This window comes from Ascaphus truei, chromosome 15 (genome assembly GCF_040206685.1).
Source record: "Ascaphus truei isolate aAscTru1 chromosome 15, aAscTru1.hap1, whole genome shotgun sequence".
In the NCBI taxonomy this organism is placed as follows: Eukaryota; Metazoa; Chordata; class Amphibia; order Anura; family Ascaphidae; genus Ascaphus; species Ascaphus truei.
In genome coordinates, this window is record NC_134497.1 from 8,784,374 (window position 1) to 8,808,374 (window position 24,001).

The following is a 24,001-nucleotide window of genomic DNA, read 5'->3' on the forward strand; positions in this document are numbered from 1 at the left end:
TAGAATTAGGGGTTAAGTGTAGGATTAGGAGTTAAGGTTAGGATTTGAGGTTTAGATTAAGGTTAGGATTAGGGGTTACGGTTAGGATTAGGGGTTAAGGTTAGAATAAGGGGTTAAGTGTAGGATTAGGAGCTAAGGTTAGGATTAGGGGTTTAGATTAAGGTTAGGATTAGGGGTTAAGGTTTGGATTAGGGGTTAAGTGTAGGATTAGGAGTTAAGGTTAGGATTAGGAGTTTAGATTAAGGTTAGGATTAGGGGTTAAGGTTAGGATTAGGGGTTAAGGTTAGGATTAGGGGTTAAGGTTAGGATTAGGGGTTAAGGTTAGAATTAGGGGTTAAGGTTAGAATTAGGGGTTAAGGTTAGAATTAGGGGTTAAGGTTAGAATTAGGGGTTAAGGTTAGAATTAGGGGTTACGGTTAGAATTAGGGGTTACGGTTAGAATTAGGGGTTACGGTTAGAATTAGGGGTTACGGTTAGGATTAGGGGTTACGGTTAGGATTAGGGGTTACGGTTAGGATTAGGAGTTAAGATTAGGGGTCCAGGTAAAGATTAGGCAGTAGTTTGCATTTATCGGCATTACCCAAAATGTCCCGGAAATACCCAGACTCCCTGGGTCACTTGTCCAGCGGACAAATGGCCGCGGCGAACTGTCCAATACCTGCCCTTCACAGATAATAAAAGATCCCACACTCCGTGTCGCATGGCTGAGTTCTCTCCTGTGTCCCCATGGGTTTGGGTCCCCGGCACTGAAAGACAGTTCAGCTAATCCTGCCGTGTACCTGCCATGCCCTGGGCTCGAAGCTAAGCTCGTCACACGCACACGTCCCCAACCTTGAAAGTGTCCTTCACATGATGTGTGCTGTCCTCAAACCTTCTACCTAACCCAGCTGGGACCCCTAATAAATCAGAGAGAGGGGCGACGGGATTACAGGGGCCCATGCTGCCCTTTGTGGTGGGTTTTTAGGAAATACAAGGAAATCGAAGCTCTGGGAAATACACGTTCTCTTTTTTTCTTCCTATAAGTAATAAATCCAGTTTTAAAGTTAGTTTATAAACACAATGAGCTGAGACTCTGGAGCGATTTCCCTTCCCCTGACTCCCCCTCTCCCCATCTACATTAGTTTAAGGGCACCAATTAGATTGTTAAATTGTTTACAGAACGTTGTGTTTTTCGCTGGCTATGTGGGATTGCACCTTTAACGTCTCACGTTACGCAGTTCTCTCCACACAGTGCGTATTGGGGGGGGGGGGAGGGGTCAGTTATCCCACTGTCCGCATTATAACACGACAGAGTGACACCGATTACAAGCATAACAGGGGAAGCAACGCCTCTCTGGCAGTGAAGGGGTTAAGGGACCTAAATGGCCCCGGGTGCCGAACCCTTTCATTGCCTCGAGTTTTCCGGAACCTTCCCGGCCACGAAGACGTTTAAATTTGCCCTTTGAGCGTGCGGCGCGCGCGCTCTCTTGACGGCTCCAGGGAAACGAGAGGAGACGCTCCCAAATCATGTTTATTCATTTACCTGCCGAGAAGCGACTGTTACATGTCTGGAATTTCACACACGGTGCAGTGAGTTGTGCAAAAGCAAATATTAATAAGGGGTTCCCGCCCTGGAAGGCAGGGGCTGCCTGTGAAACGCTCCTCTACCCCGAGGATGTCCCCAAGAGTCCTCTGAGCCCACTCATGCAAGGCAGACACAGGCTAAATAATTTATACATCGCAGACACTCTGTCACAAGCACACTCTCTCCCCCACTCAGGAGAGCGCCTCTGCTCATGTCTCGTTTGTCTCTCTGTATTTCCCCTCTGCGTTCCTCCTTCCACTCCTTTCCTCTATTTCCACATTCACTCTGTTTCTTTGCATCTCTTTTCCCATCTTTGTGACGCTCTCGCACTTTTTTTCCCACTTTCCATAATATTCACCTCTTTCCGTTCACTCATTCGCCTCTCAAAGTGATCTCCTATTTCCTCTCTCCCGCGGTCCTCCCCGCCTCTCTTCCTGACACAGTAGCCTATGTATGCTGGTTCCCCCATGTTATATCATCCCAGCCAGCCAGGGCGGGAGGAACAGTCCGACGGTTCCCAGCAGGCAGACAATGATGAACATCCAGAGGAAGATCCGGTCAATAACCATGGCCACGTATTTCCAGTCCTGTTTCACCTGCGGGACGAGAGAGCGAGGAGCTGAGCACGGAGACAGGAAGGGTAGCCAACAAGGATGAAATTCCAGGCACAGTGCTGAATGGGGCCTGTCTAACCCCCCAACTTCTGGGGTTCTGCAGGCCGCCATACCCCTTATCTCTTTAGCACAATAGGCGTGCTGGCACAACCCCCACCCTGCTCAGCTGGCACCCCCTGCCAATCTCTTCCCTGCTCAACACTTCCTCAATGCCCAGGCTGTTTTCCTGGGCTCTGGTTATCCTGATAGCGGGCAAGGTAGAAGGCGAGCACAGACACAGGGGCCCGGGCACAGAGACACACAGGGGCCCGGGCACAGACACGGGGGCCGAGCACAGAAATACATGGGGGCTGAGCACAGAGACAAAAAGCCAAACACACAGGGGCCGAGCACAGAGACATACGGGGGCCGAGCACAGAGAGACACATGGGAACCGAGCACAGAGACACACGGGCCGAGCACAGAGACACACGGGCCGAGCACAGAGACACACAGGGGCCGAGCACAGAGACACACAGGGGCCGAGCAGAGAGACACACAGGGGCAGAGCACAGAGACATACGGGGGCCGAGCACAGAGACATACGGGGGCCGAGCACAGAGAGACACGGGCCGAGCACAGAGACACACAGGGGCCGAGCACAGAGACACACAGGGGCCGAGCAGAGGGACACACAGGGGCCGAGCACAGAGACATACGGGGGCCGAGCACAGAGACATACGGGGGCCGAGCACAGAGAGACACATGGGAACCGAGCACAGAGACACACAGGGGCCGAGCACAGAGACACACAGGGGCCGAGCAGAGGGACACACAGGGGCAGAGCACAGAGAGACACACACAGAGGCCGAGCACAGAGACATACGGGGGCCGAGCACAGAGACACACAGGGGCCGAGCAGAGGGACACACAGGGGCAGAGCACAGAGAGACACACACAGAGGCCGAGCACAGAGACACAGGGTCGAGCACAGAGAGGCACAGGGGCCTACCACAGGGCCTAGCACAGAGACACACGGGGGTGAGCTCAGAGAGACACACGGGAACCGAGCACAGAGACACACAGGCCGAGCACAGAGACACACAGGGGCCGAGCACAGAGACACACAGGAGCCTAACACAGAGACACACAGGCCGAGCACAGAGACACACGGGCCGAGCACAGAGACACATAGACCAAACACAGAGACACATAGACCAAACACAGAGACACAGGGGCCGGTGCAAAGAAAAGTAACTAAACACTTGCACTTACACTGATATACACATATACACACAGCGGCACATACATTCTTTGCAACATGCACACACTGTCAGGGCACTCTCCATAGTGACAACACAGCTGATCTCCGTATAATAAGCAGTGTGTCACAATATATTCAAACATATACTGCCAAAGCAGCCAATATGACCTATATATGTGAGGGTACAAAGGGGGGAGCTGACCAGGAGCATGTTCAAGTCTCATGGGGGCACAAAGGTTATATTTATAGTAGCTACTATATAGATGAAGAGATGAAGGTGAGAGGCCTCACAGGTGGGAAACAAACCCTGACAGGATAAGGTGCCTACAGAAACACATAAAGCATGAAGGATAGCAAGAGATAAGCAGGAGAGAGGAGAGAAGACAGGGGGGAGAGGAGACAGAGGGGAGAGGAGCAGGTAAACGGAACACCTACCACAAGAAAGAGGGAGGAACTGGTCCCCAGAATGTGAGGGATGGAGAGATTTGAGGCAATTGAGAGGCACAGTGCAATAAAACAGATAACAGCCACTTGAGATGGAAATAGACTAAATGATTGCAGGCTGTGCGCTCACTTTATCACACTGAGTGCAGCTCAGGCTTCAAGTTATCAGAAAGCACAGCATGCACCTGCTGTGTAATGACCACAGCTGAATCATCCAGGCCAGCAAACACCACCAAGGTAAGCGCTGTTTGGTTTAACGACGGAGACAACCGTGATGAGAGGTTTCTGTCCCAACATTTCCACTGGGGCAGCAAAATGACCCCCCACCTACTACACAGGCATCAGTGACACTTCCTCCGAATACACAAAGATAAGGGACACATAGCTCTCACCTTTTATATCAGAATATTATTAATATTACTTTCCTAGGCAGTGATAATACTCACAGAGAAGTCAGCATCCTCTGCTTTCAGGTGGTCAGCGATGTAGTGGACGCCCTCTATGGCCAGCTTCAGGGATGGGGACATCAGGAGCACGTGCTGCTCTTTGGCATTGAGAGTCTTGGCAACTTGACTGGTGCTACTTGGCGTTTCTTGTTTCTTTGGCTTGCATTTGCACTGGGATGTCTTCTGACTCCCTGGCTGCCCGTCATGCACACGACACCTCTGGGACAGCGGGGAGCTGCTGGACTGGCCGTTGGTCTGGGAGGAATCCTCGTGCAGGTAGCAGTACTGGATGCTCCTGGAGCGGCAGCGGATGCTGCCCTCATTGGTTTCCTTTGGGCTGTACATCTGCTGGACACTCACAGAACGCATTTTTGGCATTAGGTTGGATGGGGCATCTCCCAACAGATGGGTCTGAGTCTGTGGGGAAGGGCAGCTGGTCAGCATGGATTCCTCACACAGCATGGAATATTGTCCAGATGGCGACTTGCAGACTACTTGGGAGTTGGCCGTCTGCTCCAACTGGTGACAGCAGGAGGATGACGGTGATGCCCGCTGGCTGGCAGGGCTGACAGAAGATGAGCTGGGGAAAGCTGGTTCTATCTCTGTCTCGGACCAAAGCCTAGGTGGGGGGCTGGATCTTCTGGCATGCATGGATTCTATCAGCTTCTTGCAGTTATCCTTCACTGGTCTCTTCATGAACAGCACGCGGGGCACCACATCTAGAAATATCCGGCGTACCCAGGCTGGCATGGTGTGAGTGCGGGGAGAGCGGTGGTGGACATTCAACACAAAAACAGTGATGATGATGGAGAGCGTGACAAAGATCATGGTGAAGAGAAGATATTCCCCGATCAACGGGATGACCAGGGAGGTGGAGGGGATGATCTCAGTGATCAGGAGGAGGAAGACGGTCAGGGAAAGCAGCACTGAGATACAGAGGGTGATCTTCTCTCCACACTCTGAGGGCAGGTAGAAGACCAGCACGGTCAAGCAGGAGATGAGCAGACATGGAATGATGAGGTTAATGGTGTAGAACAAAGGAAGTCTCCTGATGATGAAGGAATAGGTGATGTCTGAGTAGATCTCTGTGCAGCACTCATACTTCTTGATGTTGTAGTTGCCCACGGCATTGACTATGACCCACTCACCACTCTCCCAGTAGTCTAACTGGTCCACATGGCTGTGCATGCTGACCAAGTCAATCTTGGCTTTGTCATATGTCCACGACCCGAACTTCATGGTGCAGTTCTGCTGGTCAAAGGGGAAAAAGGTAACGTCGATGCTGCAGGAGCTCTTGTAGATAGCGGGTGGCGTCCATTTGATCTGCCCGTCGTGGAAGAGGTGAGCTTTAGTAAGGTGGGTCACTGCAAAGTCCCCGTCGGCACTTGGGAAAAAAAGGACACAGTGGGTGACTTTCTTTCTATTCACTGCTTGATGGAAGACAATACTATAAATGATACATATGGGGGATTTTTGTGGGGGATCTCAATTCCAGCACCTTTTATTCTACGATTCACAAGAATCTCCCTATAGTGATTATGAAAGGATACGGAATGGGCTGGAATAATAACAAGGGCATTGTATATCCTCTTTGAAGTCTTTTCAGAGGTCCAAACCGCCACGTCAGTGGGAATAAAATAAGGGCCTAACCGGGTGACCGGAGAAATAGTTTTCCTAGCTCATTTCTTTATTTATAGCTGAATTATTTATTGTAGTTTAGATATAAAGGATTTTTCTTTGCTCAGGGTTCTGCCAGCCGGACTATATACACAAATATAGAAGTCGATTGTATTTTTCCATTTAATTGTAAGGGATGTGTTTATTCATTGGATCAGTTTAACTGGACTCAGGGTAAACGTCCCTCCCCTTTTGTACTGTTATGTACGGACAGAGCAGAGTTCTAGTTGACATGTTAGAGAACACTGCACCCTTTTAAAGGGGGCAGTGACACTCAATAGATGACCCTTGGGGAGTTCAATATAGGGTTAAATTAGCATTGACCTTCAAGACCTCACAGGTTGTTAGCTATTGAAAATGATCACGTGACCTGTGTATTGACTAAACCCATGATATATGCCAGGGAATAACAGGTAAGATGTGCTAGGGTTCCGTATGTGGACACCAAAAGATTGTGATTAGATTTGCAGGCGGCTTCTCCAAAAACACTGGACCTAATGATGAAAGGGGCGACACGCTTGAGACACACACAGCCCTCTCTCACCTATCTCCGCTCCATTCTGTTTCCTCCTCTCCTTGGCCCCACCCCTAGGCTCCTAACACCTCCTCCTGATTGGCTGCTACTGGGTAATGCCGCCAATCAGGATGGAGGAAGCTGCCCAGGCCCCTATTAACAGCCCTGCACTCTCCCCGCTCAGGGAAATCCCACAGCCCCCCAAGCCGGTCACGTCACTATTTCCAGAGAGGTAATACTGGTCTACACATACAGGCCTAGAGAGGTAATACTGGTATACACATACACGCCCAGAGAGGTAATACCGGTCTACACATACAGGCCTAGAGAGGTAATACTGGTATACACATACACGTCCAGAGAGGTAATACCGGTATGCACATTCACGCCCAGAGAGGTAATACCGGTATACACATACACGCCCAGAGAGGTAATACCGGTATGCACATTCACGCCCAGAGAGGTAATACCGGTATACACATACACGCCCAGAGAGGTAATACCGGTATACACATACACGCCCAGAGAGGTAATACCGGTATACACATACACGCCCAGAGAGGTAATACCGGTATACACATACATGTCCAGAGAGGTAACACCGGTATACACATACACGCCCAGAGAGGTAACACCGGTATACACATACACGCCCAGAGAGATAATACCGGTATACACATTCACGCCCGGAGAGGTAATACCGGTATACACATACACGCCCAGAGAGGTAATACCGGTATACACATACATGTCCAGTATTACTTCTAAAATGTTTTACTGGACAGAGAGTCCAAATACAGGAATGTCCTGTCCGGTCCAATAATGGACACCTAGCAACCCTAATTGTGATTCATCTTGTATGTATTAAGGCAAGGCAATTTTCTTACAAATATCATGGCTACCTATTGGACACCCTTGGACAAGGACAAGTGCTAAGTGTCTAACTACACTTATATTGTAAGCTCTGTGGGGCAGGGTCTCCTTTGCCTTATTCTGTCCTTCACCTGTTACACTTATCCGCATTGTTTGAAATGTCTTTACCTTGTATTGTAATTTTGTAAAGAGCTGCGTACATTGTTGGCTCTATATAAAACAAATGAGACATATATTACACCTGTTTTTCAAACTAGACTCCTAATTCTGCATCCAGTATTCACACACGCACTTGCATTCTAACACGTCTACATTAAGCCTCCTTAATCCTCTACTGTTGACTTATTACAGCCTCACCAGCCTTACATATTTAAGCAGTTAAATACAATGCTTTCAATAACCTTCAAGTTACATAGGAACAAAGGTGGCTTTCAGATGCTACCGATGCTCGGAGTGGATAGAATCAGACTGCTAAACCGATGTTCGGAATGGATAAAATCAGACTGCTAAACTGATGCTCGGAATGGATACAATCAGACTGCTAAACCGATGCTCGGAGTGGATACAATCAGACTGTTAAACCGATGCTTGGAATGGATACAATCAGACGGCTAAACCGATGCACGGAGTGAGTACAATCAGACGGCTAAATCGATGCTCGGAATGGATACAATCAGACTGCTAAACCGATGCTCGGAGTGGATACAATCAGACTGTTAAACCGATGCTTGGAATGGATACAATCAGACGGCTAAACCGATGCACGGAGTGAGTACAATCAGACGGCTAAATCGATGCTGGGAGTGGATACAATCAGACGGCTAAACCGATGCTCAGAATCGATAAAATCAGACTGCTAAACCGATGCTCGGAATGGATACAATCAGACTGCTAAACCGATGCTCGGAGTGGATACAATCAGACTGCTAAACCGATGCTCGGAGTGGATACAATCAGACTGCTAAACCGATGCTCGGAGTGGATACAATCAGACTGCTAAACCGATGCTCGGAGTGGATACAATCAGACTGCTAAACCGATGCTCGGAGTGGATACAATCAGACTGCTAAACCGATGCTCGGAGTGGATACAATCAGACTGCAAAACCGATGCTCGGAATGGATACAATCAGACTGCTAAACCGATGCTCGGAGTGGATACAATAAGACTGTTAAACCGATGCACGGAATGGATACAATCAGACTGCTAAACCGATGCTCGGAGTGGATACAATCAGACTGCTAAACCGATGCTCGGAATGGATACAATCAGACTGCTAAACCGATGCTCGGATTGGATACAATCAGACTGCTAAACCGATGCTTGGAATGGATACAATCAGACTGCTATACCGATGCTCGGATTGGATACAATCAGACTGCTAAACCAATGCTCGGAATGGATACAATCAGACTGTTAAACCGATGCTCGGAATGGATACAATCAGACTGCTAAACCGATGGTCAGAATCGATAAAATCAGAAGGCTAAACGGATGCTCGGAATGGATACAACCAGACTGTTTGAAATATTCAATGTCATTCGTCATTTTGCTATGGGCTTTATCTGAAAGCATTGAGGTTTAGCTGCAAACACTTCTCTTAATCAAATGCTTCCAAGTTCCCACATGGTCTTGTTCCCACATTGTGGGGGTAAAGTAATACGAGAAGCTTCTCCATTAACATATTCTGATTGTAATTTCCCAGACCCTCTATAAAGAAATCACCACAGTTTGACCCTGACCCTCTCACTGAGCAGTTACTTCGTGTTATTTTTGTCCTTGTATGTCTCCCGAACACAAATTAGACTGTAAGCTCTTCTGGTCAGGCGCTCTCTTTTGTCAGATGTATATTTTGCTCTATTACCCTTCCTGCATGTTGCATTCCATGTATTCTTACTGTGCTTCTCCCCTGGCTTCTGGCATTATTATAGACTATTCTTATCATGGTACAGTATTTCTAATAGCTGGATGGAAGTTTGTTTTCCTGTTCTTTTTATTTGCAAATCAGTAATGCAGCTCTGCCTCTTTATACAAATAATCTCCCGGTAGTGACAGAACCTGGCATCAGACGCCCTCTCCCTGTCAGGTACAAAGATATATAGTACAGCACTGTGCTGTCAGTTTCCTGCAGCACATCGCTTATTCCCACTAATGATCCCATATTCACCACTCTCCTGACCCGACACACGCACAAGCCTCTGGTGTAACCACTGCACCCCAGCATGTCGGAGGGAGATGAAGACCCCCGGGGAATGGGCTGAGGGTGGAAGGGCACCGTATATAGCTAGAAAGGGTTGCTCTTTTCCTGGGAATCCCTCTGGTTACGTGACAGTTTTTTGATTTTCCCAATTAGCAAAACGCATCCAAGATACGCACTAAAGACTAATAAATCATTATGAGTCCCGTGCATAATAACTGGGTCATTTCAAATGAGCGTTTCTTCATCACCACCCAGCAATTACAATGCACATGCAGCGAGGTAAAGCAACACTGAGATCCACTAAAAGTAGCATGCTGCAGTATAAACCGATGGTGAGTATGACCACACACTGCCAACCCACTCAAGTTTGTAGCGTGACTGACAAGTAATCTATCGAACTACTGTATAGACAGGTCTATCTGGCATTGAATGAGATAAGAAATCCCTACATGTATACTGCCCACCCCAAGCCTTCCAATGGTCGTGCCTATAAATGAATCCCAAAACCAAGGAGAAGCTGTACAGTAAGGACCATGATCAGACTTTATCCCAGAAATTATTTCCATCATAAGTCCTTCCAGATCTTCAGAGGTTCATTTGATAAGCAAATAATTATTTCATGATAAGTGTTAAAGCACAGGGAATTACACGTATCAGAGAAGCCTGCCTCTCTGGCTGTCCCCTGTGTGTTCCCATAAAGTGAAGCCCACACAATGTGTGCAGGAGAAGCACAATTATTTCCACTTCAGCTTCTACCGTTTTAATTACAACAGAATTCAAATGACTTTTGCAAAACTACAGCGACGACGCAAGAATTTCATTTAAAAATGCCTTGCGTAGCAGTTCCTGCAGCCGGCAGAATCAGGTTATTTAACTTGGAACATTAAGAGGACACAACCTCTAAGGGAAACCGTCTCCAAAGGCAAATGAAAGCAGGGTTTTCTCAGCAGATATTTTGTAGGGAAGAAAAAGGTAACTTGCAGGTTGAGATAATGTCTGTAGCAATGTGCATAACAAGGGGATATCTGCTGGTCCTGATTACAGAACTAGCTGCTCTTTACCTTCTGCAAGGTGTCTGCATACAATATCTTTGCTTTCTTCTTCTCCCACATTCCTGGACTCCCCTCTTCTCCATGGAGCTTACCACTGACCTCCTTTATTGGTTAAATGATAAGTAGACAGGGTGTAGCACCCATATAAGCAAACTATGCCCATGCTTCCAACCTCAGCAGGAATATATTACAGTATATAGGCATGTGGGAGCTGGTGTGTAACTTTGAATGTGTCTGAGTCAGTGTGTGCTGGTGAATTTGTGCAAGTGGTGACACTGAGTTATAGATGACAGGGGACCCTATTAAAATGTGAGCTTATGCTTACCACATATTCCCTGTCTTCAGCCCTGAAGAGGGTTACATGAGGCTCTCAAATAAATATTTGGGAGTGCAGTCATACTCTGACCTGTGCACAGTTGCTACAGCTGACGGGACCCCATAAAACCTCTTCATAGTATTTGGGATGATGTTATTCAGACATACAAATTCAAAAACTTTCTGGACAAGCTACCTGCCTATCTGAACAAGCTCCTCACCCCTACCACATGCAGCACTTATCATCTGAGATATGACTCCAAAAGACTGTTCGTGATCCCAAGGCTCAGCAAAGTATCCGGACGCTCCTCCTTCTCTTACCGTGCACCCCAAAACTGGAACAATCTACCAGAGACTCTCACAGCCGCCACCAGTCCAAGTGCTTTCAAAACTAAAGTAGTCTCACATTTTAACCTGGTCTGTAACTGTTACATACGCCTATAACATATACTATCTCTAACTGTGCATGCAATGTCTTGTATATAATGTATAACTCTGCGAACTTAATGTCACTATGTATCTGTAACCATAACTCTGTGGCCAGGACATACTTGAAAACGAGAGGTAACTCTCAATGTATTACTTCCTGTTAACACATTTTATAAATAAATCCTGCTTAGCTACTTTTCTTAGCCAGCAATGTGATGCAGTGTATTTGGTACCTTGCATGGGAAGGGGTTACATCCACATTACTTCTTACTGCTCCAAAAACAGTAGAAATAGGCCTTACTTTTCTTTTTATTCAGGTCCCACATATTATTATCACTGGCCTCATCACTGCGTCTCTGGGATCCCAAAGTTAGCTCTGAGCCCCCATCATGCCCCTGCACGTCTCAGGTACAGAGTGCAGAGTTATTCCTTTTATTCAGACTTTGCTAAAGCTTCAGAGAAATGTCTGTAGAACCCTGTACAATCCCCACATTTACCTTATTTATGGGATCTGGAAGATATGAGAATGTGGGGTGAATTTCATGTGAACAGCAACTCTTGAGTTTTTAAACTAGCGGCACTTAAGTGTATTTTTATTCTTATTTTTGCAAGGTGCAAATATCCAGTTTCCAGCAATTTTGTGAATCTGAGAAGGATTGATACGTGTAATATGCAAGTTTTTTGACTATTTGCCCTTTCTCCCCTCCTTCCCATGTGTAAGATATCCCCCCCCCCCATGGTTGATGTATACTTACTTGTTGTACAGAACAATATCAGGTCTCCAGATCAGCTCAGAAGGAATCCGGATCGATGTCACATTTTCGTACTCAAGGGGGTCCCAGCGCAGCTTGTAATCATGCCACTCCTGCCATGAGGGAGGGGACAGAGGGGAGATGAACAGGGCAGAGAAATACTTCAGTTACTGCCGTGGAGGATACTCAGAGAGGAGTGTAACTCACAGTACATTATTCTACGAGGAAGAGAGGGCAATACGGAAAGCATCAGATGTTTGGATTATCTCCAGAGATACATACTTGTCTGGAAAACTGTGATACCTTTAAATGACCCTAGACGAGTGTTATTTGTGGGTGTAGTTTATAGAGTAAACTTGCAAACGCCAGGGGTCTGAGATCTGACATCTGGTGAAAAGTTATGAGGTATCAAAAATGTCTACACTATAGTGTATGAAGAAATGTAATGCTGGTTCCTGACAAGGACTCAATACCTGCAAGGAACTTAATACTCTCCTGTGTGCAATTTATATTTCTTTCCATGCCACAGCTACTTGAATGCCTCATATTGCTCAATATAACCAACTCCTTCCAAAATCCTATTGTTTCACATAACCTCTCCCTATAGTTTGTCCTATTACTCCCTATAACGTTTCCCAAACTCCCTTTTCTCCATATAACTCTTCCCAAACTCCTCCTATTACTCCATACAACTCTACTGAAACTTCTCCTATTGCTCCATATAACTCCAAACCCCTCCTATTTCTCACATGGCTTCCCAAACTCCTCCTATTACTCCCTATAACTTTCCAAACTCCTCATATTCCTCCATCTCTTCCCAAACTCCTCCTATTGCTACCTATTAGTCTTCCCAAACTCCTTCTATTTCTACCTATATCTCTTCCCAAACTCCTCCTATTACTCCCTATTACTCTTCCCAAACTCCTCCTATTGCTACCTATTAGTCTTCCCAAACTCCTTCTATTTCTACCTATATCTCTTCCCAAACTCCTCCTATTACTCCCTATTACTCTTCCCAAACCCCTCCTATTGCTTCCTATTACTCTTCCCAAACTCCTCCTATTACTCCCTATAACTTTCCAAACTCCTCATATTCCTCCATCTCTTCCCAAACTCCTCTTATTACTCCCTATTACTCTTCCCAAACTCCTCCTATTACTCCATATTACTCTTCCCAAACTCCTCTTATTACTCCCTATTACTCTTCCCAAACTCCTCCTATTGCTCCCTATTACTCTTCCCAAACTCCTCCTATTGCTCCCTATTACTCTTCCCAAACTCCCTACTCCCTATAACTACTTAATGCTCAGTATGGAGGCTGATACACAGAACATGGAATTACTTTTGTTTTCATTTAAATGTACCCATGTCCTAATGTCTTCTCCTTACTGCAGTAAACTGAGATGTGAACACTGAGAACGACTCACCTGTTTCACCCAAACATTGGTCGTCATCATCTGGTTTTTCTCATCCTGAAGAAGATGGAAAGAGGTGGGTAACAGAGAAATGACCAACTGACCAATTCATTGCCACGGGTTTCATGGGCTGCAGCCTTATGAAAGCAACTTATCAGTGTTATTATCTCAGAAAGATTCCGGCCCATGTTTACTAAGCACTGGCAGTTTATTGACTTAAAATATGGCGTGTTCCAACCCTAAGGTGTCTTATAGCAGAAGACTACTCGAAAAATATGGCCCTCGTTTAAACTAACAATTTGACTTTACAATTTTAATATGTTTAGTCGGTAACACTGGATTCAAGAAGATCAGCCACTTATCTGTGCTTGTGTCAATATTGATGATATCCTAATGACTTTGCAAATTAAAGACTGAACAAAGCTAGCAATTTACCTGCGGCTTTGAGGACGGACAAACAGTTTTATCAGCACAAGACATAAGCTTAAATTTGGAAAAAACCCGCTAAACGTTTCCAAACAAATATTCAAAAATACTTATAATAGTCGGATTTCTTTTTTCTTGTTCAAAAGGGGTATCAATCAGTGACCTTTAATGCCTTAGGCAGACATCGTCCTGAGCTCATTTTCATCCTAGGCAGGAGTGTCCCTTTTTATTTGGGGCACACCTGCTACATACAGGTGCGCCGACGAGTATTCTAAAACTTGCCTTGGAAAATCTGGGGCTATCACCAACAAGATCCAGGTACATGCTGAGTACATGCTGCAAACATTTCAGTGACATTTCTGCAGAGACTAATGGCCCATCGGATTAACACAGCAGGTGTCCCTGGCAGTCCCATTCAGTTTGAATGGGACTGCCAGGGACCCCCGCTGTTAATCCGATGGGCCATTAGACTGTCTGCAGAAATGTCACTGAAATGTTGCAGCATGTACCCAATCATGTACCTGGGTCTTGTTGGTGATTGCCCCAGATTTGTTTTAGAATACTCGTCGGTACTACATACGCACTCATTGCCATGGGAAGGGTGTCCTGCCAGAAGAACTAGTTCTATGCGATAACGCTGAGCCTCTTCTATCTGTGCCAAGGAGGCAGCATAGAAACAATTGATTATCCGGATGAGAACTATAATGGAAAACATGGATTGTGCCAGCGGCAACATTAATACCATTAGTGACTCAGCTCAACCACTATAAATTATTGAGGTGACGGCACAGACGATATGGTTACAATATATAAGACTAGATGGTAATGACTGTCTGACACTCCTCGTAACTCACTGGTCCTTTGCTTTCTCTTTGTGACACCAGTGGAATGTCTCACCTCCTCCAGCGACATTAGCTGCTGCTACTTGAGATGTTATATTGAGATGCAAGAGCAGTCCGAAGCTAGCAGCCTCAGCTATGCTTTTCACAAATACTCCACTCCTTCCGAGCCTGTAACCCCTCGGTGGGGATTTCAGAGGCATCTTTAAAATGGTACATTAGCTAAGAAATATTATGGGTGTTTACAAAGAAAAGCATTTTTATTTTGGTTTATTTTGTTAGAGGGACAATCTCTCCTAGGACCAAAGTGAACAAGTTTCAGTGACATGTTTAAGGGCTCTCATGTGGGTAATTATAACCTTTTTTAAAACCAAATCTGACCTGCATAAGTATTTTTTTTTTTAAGTGAGACTCGGTAGGGTTTAATTTCTTCTGGCTGCTCCCTTTTGTGTGATGTCAGTCACAGTGTGATGTCACTGTGTGATGTTAGTCACTGTGTGATGTCACTGTGTGATGTCACTGTGATCAGCAAGTGCTTGTACAGCCAGAGTCCCTCCTCCCCTTATCTTTATTGGTTCTCTGATAAGGACAGGATGGGATAAAGGGAAATTAAACACTTGACTGACAAACCCTTCCCCACTCAGAGGCCCCTAAGAAATTCAACTGGCGACCGTGTGCGATTGCATATTTACTACCGTTTTTTATTTGATTTATTTTAAGACTATTAGTAATTTTCTGGCCATTTTTGTCATTTTAATACAAGCAAAAAAAAAAATCTAATTACTTCTAGGATTATAGTTTCCATTAGTGAAATGAGTGAATCTGTTTTTCCGTGATATCCAGTCCGACTTTGATGTTTCCGCATTAATAGCGGAATATTCCTAGTTTACACGTTTCACATGAATAACAACTGATTGCATTAAATCTGCAATGGATTTGCAACGATACCAAGGCACCCCGGTAGATCCACAGAATTCCGTTGTTTTTGCACTAATAACACACATTACAGAAATTGGGAGTGGAGGTTATTTTTCGTCTTATTAACAGGTATCCACAAAGCTAATGAGATGCAAAAATAAAGTCCGTTCGTCAAAGTAGCAGTGCTATTAACCATGATTTTCATGTCTCGGGGATGCGTTTTCCAACACATTGCGCATGCGCATTTGTCAAACTTTAACGCACGTTATTAATGCATGTGCTAACAACACATTTCTCATTGCGTTACCAAAAGCTAATGCAAATCTTGTTATAATATTCAGACATATTTAACGCATTCATTTTTTCCATTATTTATAGTGCCCTTCCTTAATTTATTTTAATTGTACATTACTATAAATTAAATATTAATTATTTTTGTTAAGGTATGTATGGCTAAACATTATTGCACAACCATACTTAATACAGTCATTATTACATTATATACCATATTAGTTCACACAAACATATCACTTTAATCACTAAAATCCAATACATTTTATGCTATATTTCAGACATTTATATGATCCCTATTATTTAGAGTTGTATGACGTGAGACTTGTGTAATGAAAGGGTTAAGTCCTATACTGATTACATTGCTTTTAGGGCATTCCCAGAAATAACTCAATAACTCAATGATAATCAGGGTGTGGATGTTGGCAACGCCAGCTTTTGGAAGGTCTTCCTTATCGTAGCGCCATTACCGTCCGATCCCAAGAACAGAGGTCTGAGGATCTCCGCTGTTAGGTAACCTGCTCATTACCATATGATCTGCGTATGAGTACGCCAGGCGTCCGTTAAATTGCAGCGCTACGCTATTTTTCATGTGAATGCGAGGACATTGTAACGCGATGGATCTTTGGGGGTACGCGTTACGGATAACGGGATGCAAAATGGCAATAATGTAACACTAAAAATGTTACGCATGTCTGTGGATTTTACACTTCTGTGTTTTAAACAGGATTTAGGTGCAGATAAAATGTAATAAATCCCATAGCCAGCAGGGAACAGCTCTGGACCAAATTTTTTTTGGGGGTAATGTGTCTGTCCCTATTACTGTATAACTTACAATACACAAGTTATATCCCTAATATACAGCCAGAGAGAGAGAAAACAGGAACACCTGGGAGAATATTCACTAAGATAAGTGTTAAAAGACATGTACCCACTTTTATCTTTGCGATTATTAATGATACCAATGGTTAGCACCGTGTTTTTAGGACTAGCTCCTACAGACTACCAGACAAACAGCTTTCTAATGAGCAAGGAGAAAGTTCTTTCATTACTATTAATCTCTCTTAATTGTTTCTCTTGGGAGAATCTCCAAATCTGCATAAACCGCATAACCTTTTATTACTTGCATGCAGTTATAAAGCCATTAGTGCACAGCTCAGGAATTAGTCTATAAACTGATATGCGGGAATTGTGTTGGGCAACATTATTTGTGTTTTGTTTTTCATATTTGCTGCCGTTTTCCCATTTTTTAAGCAGACCTCTCAACATAACAGCGTTACCAAAGATTTTACTAGAGTTGTGTGAATGTCTTCAAATGTGTTTCGCAAGAGCTATATACAATATTCTCTGTAATTATGCATTTTTCACTAAAAAAGTACCTTGCACAAAAATGCTATATATTCATTAAATTACCACCAAATGTTGTGACTTTCGCGCAGAATTTTGCAAACATGACAGTATATAAAGGGTTAACAAAAAAGAGATACGAACACGCTGTTTACTTGCAGGTGCTCAAATTAAAGTCTCCCGCATATCTAGGTGAAGAGAAGGCGTAACACCAAAATCATTTATCAGTGGTAGAAAATGTATGCTACTGTAACTCCATCATTCTGGGGACCTTGCTCAGTGGAGCCTTGAGAAAGGTCCACTGCATTGGACCGAAACGTTGGAGTTGAAATACAGTTGATACCACTGATGAATGATTTTGGAGAGTTACTGTTCCTCTTCATCAGTATATAAAGGGTCACGTAACCTGTAAGGTGTGCGGATCTCTTCACATTTTTTTTTCCACAAAGAAATATCGGCTCATTTTCACCCGACGTGAACTTCTGTCAACAAAAATGTACATCACTTACTACATCGATGAGCTGAGCTATGGAGAGTCCAAACCGGACCAGCACCGCGTCCGAGATGTTGGCGACGGGTCGTGACCACTTGTTATATCCTGAGAAAAGCTTCTGGAGAAGTCTGTCTTCAGCGTGTGCTCGGCTCTCAATGTGACAATATGCTGAGATTGACAGGAACACAGAAACAGGGAACTGACCAAATTTATCGTAGCAGCAGAACCCAGTTTATTTGACTGGGAATGTTTCCTTTACACACAACTTGTAGACAGAAGACATTAATAAGTAGCTACTCCGGCAGAAGAGATTCAGAGATAGAGGGAGACACCTTTCAAAATCTCCCCGGCTGCAAAACTGGTGTAAAAATACTGCACACGATTTATCAAAGAAACCCCCCACCGCTGGTGTTTAATGGGAATCGTTTTTCCTTTTAGATTCGGTGCAGAGTTTAATCTCCCGGTTTTGCAGCTGGGCGACTCTGATAAACGACAAGCCGTGTGATTCCGACAGAAGGTAGTAAGAGAGACAGGACCTCAGTCTAAATCCACCAAAGCAGCAGTTTGTACCGTTTCTGCCTGGAAGTTCTCATCGACTTCAATGAGTAGTTTCTACCAAAAACATTCCCTAACTGCCACTTCGGTTGAAATAGAATTACCCCCATCGTGGCTTAATTGGCAAAGTCTCCCTGCTGCAAAACTGGGGCATCAGATTTATTAAGGGAAAGCATTCCCATTAAAACCAATGACATTTCCTTGATGAATAGATTGTAAGCTCTTTAGCGCAAGGTTTCCCTTTGTCTTATGTTCTCATTTTCCTGCCACTCTTACTCCCATTGCTCGTATGTTATTTCCCTTGTATTGTAATTTTGTAAAGCATTGTGTACTCTGTTGGAGCTCTATAAATAAAATTATACATACAGACACAAATCAAGTGCCGTGTTTTTGCATCAGTATTGTCCTGTTTTTTTGCAGTCGGGATAGCTAACGCACAAACCCCTGGCATCATCAAAACGTGATCCGCTGTATAGCGCCAGAATCTGCGAGATCCGCATGAAATCCAATGGCGGATTCGGGCACGATACAGCGGATCCCACTTTGATGACTCCTGGTCAAAGAGAGGCTTCGAGAGAAGCAGAGAAAGGGATAAGTTCAGAGGTAAGACCGCGTATTAATTCCAGCCTCCGTCAGAGTGAAGAGGTTAACAGTGCACCATGCATTTGGATGCTTACAGAAAGGGTCTCTGCTGTGCATTCCTATCATATTGGCGGAACACAGGGTCTGTTTGCATTGGCATAAATAATGCAGCTTTGCAGGGAATTTTTGCATAGCAACTATTAATATTATTCCTACGGTGATTCTGTTGTGCAGCGCAGTCAAGGGCATCACTGGAGAATTGTATTGGTTGATAGAAAACACTGACAGCAGCATAAAGCTGTAATGAGTATAACTGCTCCAGCTACCTAAGGTTTACCGCATACAGTAGAAATCCTGAATAGGCGAATATACAGAGACATAGACAGGAAAGGGTCTCCAGTAACCATTGAATACCATAGTGAGGATCCCAAAATCAGAAATATTTCCCATTGAATAAGCCGGACCAAGAAATGCTATCCCTATACATTAATGTATGAAATACATTGGGGCATAGGCTAGAAGGGGATGGAGGGGAAAGCGTCTATTCAGATACTGCTGGCACCTCTTCTAACACTATTTGATACAGAGGATAAATATAGCAAACACAGAAATAATATTTTAGTAGTTCAAAAGGTGCTGTGAAAATCAGATACATAGATGACATTTAATTTCACGGAAACAATGTGAACATTGTACAAAGAGACATGTAATAAAACAGGATGTACTTGTGGCTCTATTTTAAGGTGCAAAAAAGTATTTGTTCTTTTGTGTATTTTATTTATATATTCACACGTAATTATAAACAGAAATGTCAGAAGAATGTTATGCGTCTCCCTCAAATGTGGCAAGAGGTTCAAAATGTCAACACAGATCTCATCCCTGAAATGCTCTGGTGAATGATACCTGTATGTTTCCTCATTTTACACCTATGAATATGGTTTATTATGTCTTTTGAAAAACATCAATCTGGTTATTTTGCACGTTCATTTCTTCGGCACCTCACAATAACACGTTTTCTTACTGCATGCAACATGTGGCTGGAAATGTGGGTTTAACATTAACAACTGGTTGTTGACTGACCGTTAAAATACCAATGAAATTCAGAATGATTTGGAAAAAAGATAAGGGAGAAGTAGGAAGGGAGGGAATCTTGATGATAGGGAGAGAGGGAGTGTGGCGGTAGTGGGGGAAAGAAGAGTTGCAGAAGTGTTAGAGACATGTTGAACAGAGAGAAGGCAGGACTGAGAAGAGCAGAGGTGGTGAGAAGGCACATAGGGAGATATGAGCAGGGATATAAGGGGCAGATGAGGCTTAAAGAAGAAGAAGACAATTATGTAGGTGATATGGAATTTAATAGGAATCCAGCCACGGGATCTAAGGGTAGAGGCAGATTTTAGAGTGTTATATTTCTGTAACAATGTAAAAATGTATTTGTACATATGCATTTTGCATTTATGTCAGGAATAATATGAATATACGTATAATAATATGTAATATATGTTCATACATATATATATATATATATATATATATATATTCAATCTATATGTAACATATATGCACACACACACACACACACACACACACACACACACACACACACACACACACACACACACACACACACACACACACACACACACACACACACACACACACACACCACACACACACACACATATCTTTTTTGCACATATAAATATATATATATATATATACACATGCATGGAGATAGATATATATATATATATATATATATATATATATATATATATATATATATATATATATATATATATATGTATATATATATATATAAATAATTATATGTATGCTAATACAAACAGATATATACACACCCACACACCCACATGCACATATATAATGTATATAGTATATTTATGATATTACAAATACACACACATATATTATCCAGATGTGCAGACTTTATAGACATAATGAGAACACAGATTGAGTTTGTGATTCAGCTTCTCTCTTCATCGTGTGGGGGAGAAGTCTGAGTCCTCCGGAGATGCAATGAGCTCAGTGTTTGGTTTTTAAAACTTCAAATCCCATTTACACCGCAGGGTTTGCACAGTGAGAGCCTTTCACTAGGAGTATAGTAGGAGAAGCACAGTAAGAATCTGCTGTTATTAAAGCTGGCAAACCTCAGGGAACTGGGGATTTTAATGCCAGCCAAAAAAAAAACATATACATAAATAAAATATGGGGATAAGGAGCCCCTGGCCATGCAGAGAGGAAGGGGGAGAAGGGATGTAAAGAGCAGCAAAACGGATATTTAGAAAGATAAAGGAGTGTACCCAAGCACGTTAACCCCTTCTTTGCTAATGGGGACCTGCTACATGTAATGAGAGTCCAGCAACAGATGAGTTAATCTATGCTTTTAATGCCCTTCTGAAGTTTGCTTACTATAATTCCTACCCGGTGAAGGGTGAGAAATGTGAGTCAACCTCTGCCCCAGCATCACAGGAGGCAAACACCACTCAGGGTGGCAACCACTGGGCTAGTGCATCGGATGGCCATCAGAGAAGAGGGGGTAACCCAAAATCTAGTAGTGCCTTAGGTGCGAACAGCAGTGACCCTAGTGCTGTCCGTGGTGCTGAACTGAATGAAGGTGAATCTAACGAAGTTGGACCCTCAGGTGAATGTTGGGTCTGATCAGAGCTGAAGGGGATAATTCTGCTCAGTGTGAATAATAGGAGCAGGCGGAGGGGCGTCTCTGGGAGAGGTTAGGATGTCCCAGTTACTGTGAAGGGTACATGGAGAGGAGAAGACAGGAGCTTAGGAAGTGTAGGAAACTGTAAGTCCTTGATCCACGGAGAGGTACAGACCCACCCCACTCCCTCCAACCCTATAAAACGCAACCGCACGGGCACCAGGTCACCCAACTGTAAGTACCCCTTCAGTGATGGAAAGCCCAGCCACGCATTGCACAGCAATTAGGCAACAAGGGGATTCTGCTGCTGCATCTGAAACGCAATAGGCAGCTTCACTGTACAACATCCACTTCAACTGTCTAATATAATAATATTTTAACATTCTCTTGCTCTGCAGCACCAAACCCCCTCCATTTCCGGGACTGCCCCCCTTAGCTGGAGCAGACACTGATATGCCATGAAATGTACCGATGTTATCGCTACGGGTAAAGTGGGACTTACCTGGGACGATGCAGGAGAACAGGAAGAGAAGGGAGACCTGTCCGAAACAGAAGCATCTCATGGTGAATCCCAAATCACATAGGCTTCTCTTCAGTGAAAGCTTACAGTCTCTTCTCAGGTACTGTCTCATGCTCTCTTCTCTGTCTCTCTCTCTCTGGAATGTTAATCACTCTCCTTCCCGCGGTGTCTTCTCCTCTTGATGTTTCCACCTGCTCCACTCAATGGAGTGACAATGTAAGGACCGCTTCCTGGCTTTCCCCACTGCCTCCATGTGCTGGCTCTCTTTTCAGTGTAGATGTCACCTCTCTGCCTCCTGCTGAATCCTCATTTCCTCCTCAAATGCTAACTTGTCCTGTTTCCTGCTCCCTAATCTTCTGCTGACCTTGGTGGGGATGGTGGGGTTATCTCTGTGTTATCTCTGTTATCTCTGTGTCATCTCTGTGCTCACTCTGAGACGCTGCTGCTGGCTGTGTGAGCAGTGGATGCTTCTCTCAGAGAAGGGGCAGTGTGTTTATTATATCCTTTAAGACCTGCCCACCCTGGGCAGAATGAGAGGGGAGAGGTGTGTATATATGTATATAGGAGGCAGCTCTCTCTCTCTCTCTCTCTCTCTCTCTCTCTCTCTCTCTCTCTCTCTCTCTCTCTCTCTCTCTCTCTCTCTCTCTCTCTCTCTCTCTCTCTCTCTCTCTCTCTCTCTCTCTCTCTCTCTCTCTCTCTCTCCCTCTCTCCCTCTCTCTCTCTCACTCTCTCACATGAGATGCCACAAGCCCTAAATACAAGCTGGGAATATTCACATCTCAGAAAGCGCCTCCTGTGGATACGTTAGTGCTCCTGGCACACTGTACATGCACATATTATGCATAATTAAAGTGTAGCAGGTCTAATCACATTGTGATTTGCGCTGAGTGGACCTGGTAATTACATTTGCTGTACTCTTTATTAAAACATGATTGTCCCCACCCCTCCACCCCCCAGCAGTGAGAGGTCTGATAATAGACTGGCAGGATTACAGGCTGAGGGATGTTTGATTACAATCACAGAATTAGACATCACAAGTAATCCGGGATGAGACGTGCTAAAATGTTACCTACTAGTAATACACACACATTCCCAGCTAGCTCAAACTCTACTAGTAATACATACACATTCCCAGCTAGCTCAAACTCTACTAGTAATACACACACATTCCCAGCTAGCTCACTCTCTACTAGTAATACACACACATTCCCAGCTAGCTCAAACTCTACTAGTAATACACACACATTCCCAGCTAGCTCAATCTCTACTAGTAATACACACACATTCCCAGCTAGCTCAATCTCTACTAGTAATACACACACATTCCCAGCTAGCTCAAACTCTATTAGTAATACACACATTTCCCAGCTAGCTCAAACTCTACTAGTAATACACACACATTCCCAGCTAGCTCAATCTCTACTAGTAATACACACACATTCCCAGCTAGCTCAAACTCTATTAGTAATACACACATTTCCCAGCTAGCTCAAACTCTACTAGTAATACACACACATTCCCAGCTAGCTCAAACTCTACTAGTAATACACACACATTCCCAGCTAGCTCAAACTCTACTAGTAATACACACACATTCCCAGCTAGCTCAAACTCTACTAGTAATACACACACATGCCCAGCTAGCTCAAACTCTACTAGTAATACACTCACATTCCCAGCTAGCTCAAACTCTACTAGTAATACACACACATTCCCAGCTAGCTCAAACTCTACTAGTAATACACACACATTCCCAGCTAGCTCAAACTCTACTAGTAATACACACACATTCCCAGCTAGCTCAAACTCTACTAG

General features: G+C 44.2%; 1 protein-coding gene across 2 annotated transcripts; it reads right to left on the bottom strand.

Annotated features, from left to right (window-relative positions):
• Positions 1–1,492: 1,492 nt before the first annotated feature.
• Positions 1,493–22,780, bottom strand: CHRNA4 (cholinergic receptor nicotinic alpha 4 subunit). Of its 2 annotated transcripts, XM_075571496.1 has the most exons (6): positions 22,169–22,780; positions 17,869–18,020; positions 13,551–13,595; positions 12,127–12,236; positions 4,312–5,695; positions 1,493–2,160 (listed from the first exon to the last, which is right to left on the bottom strand). In XM_075571496.1, exons 1-6 carry the CDS (start codon positions 22,296–22,298, stop codon positions 2,035–2,037), a joined length of 1,947 nt encoding a protein of 648 aa, XP_075427611.1. In that variant the 5' UTR covers positions 22,299–22,780; the 3' UTR covers positions 1,493–2,034. The 2 variants fall into 2 exon arrangements, with proteins under 2 accessions (XP_075427611.1, XP_075427612.1); XM_075571497.1 differs by lacking the exon at positions 17,869–18,020 and having other exon boundaries at positions 22,169–22,280.
• Between the last annotated feature and the right edge of the window lie 1,221 nt (positions 22,781–24,001).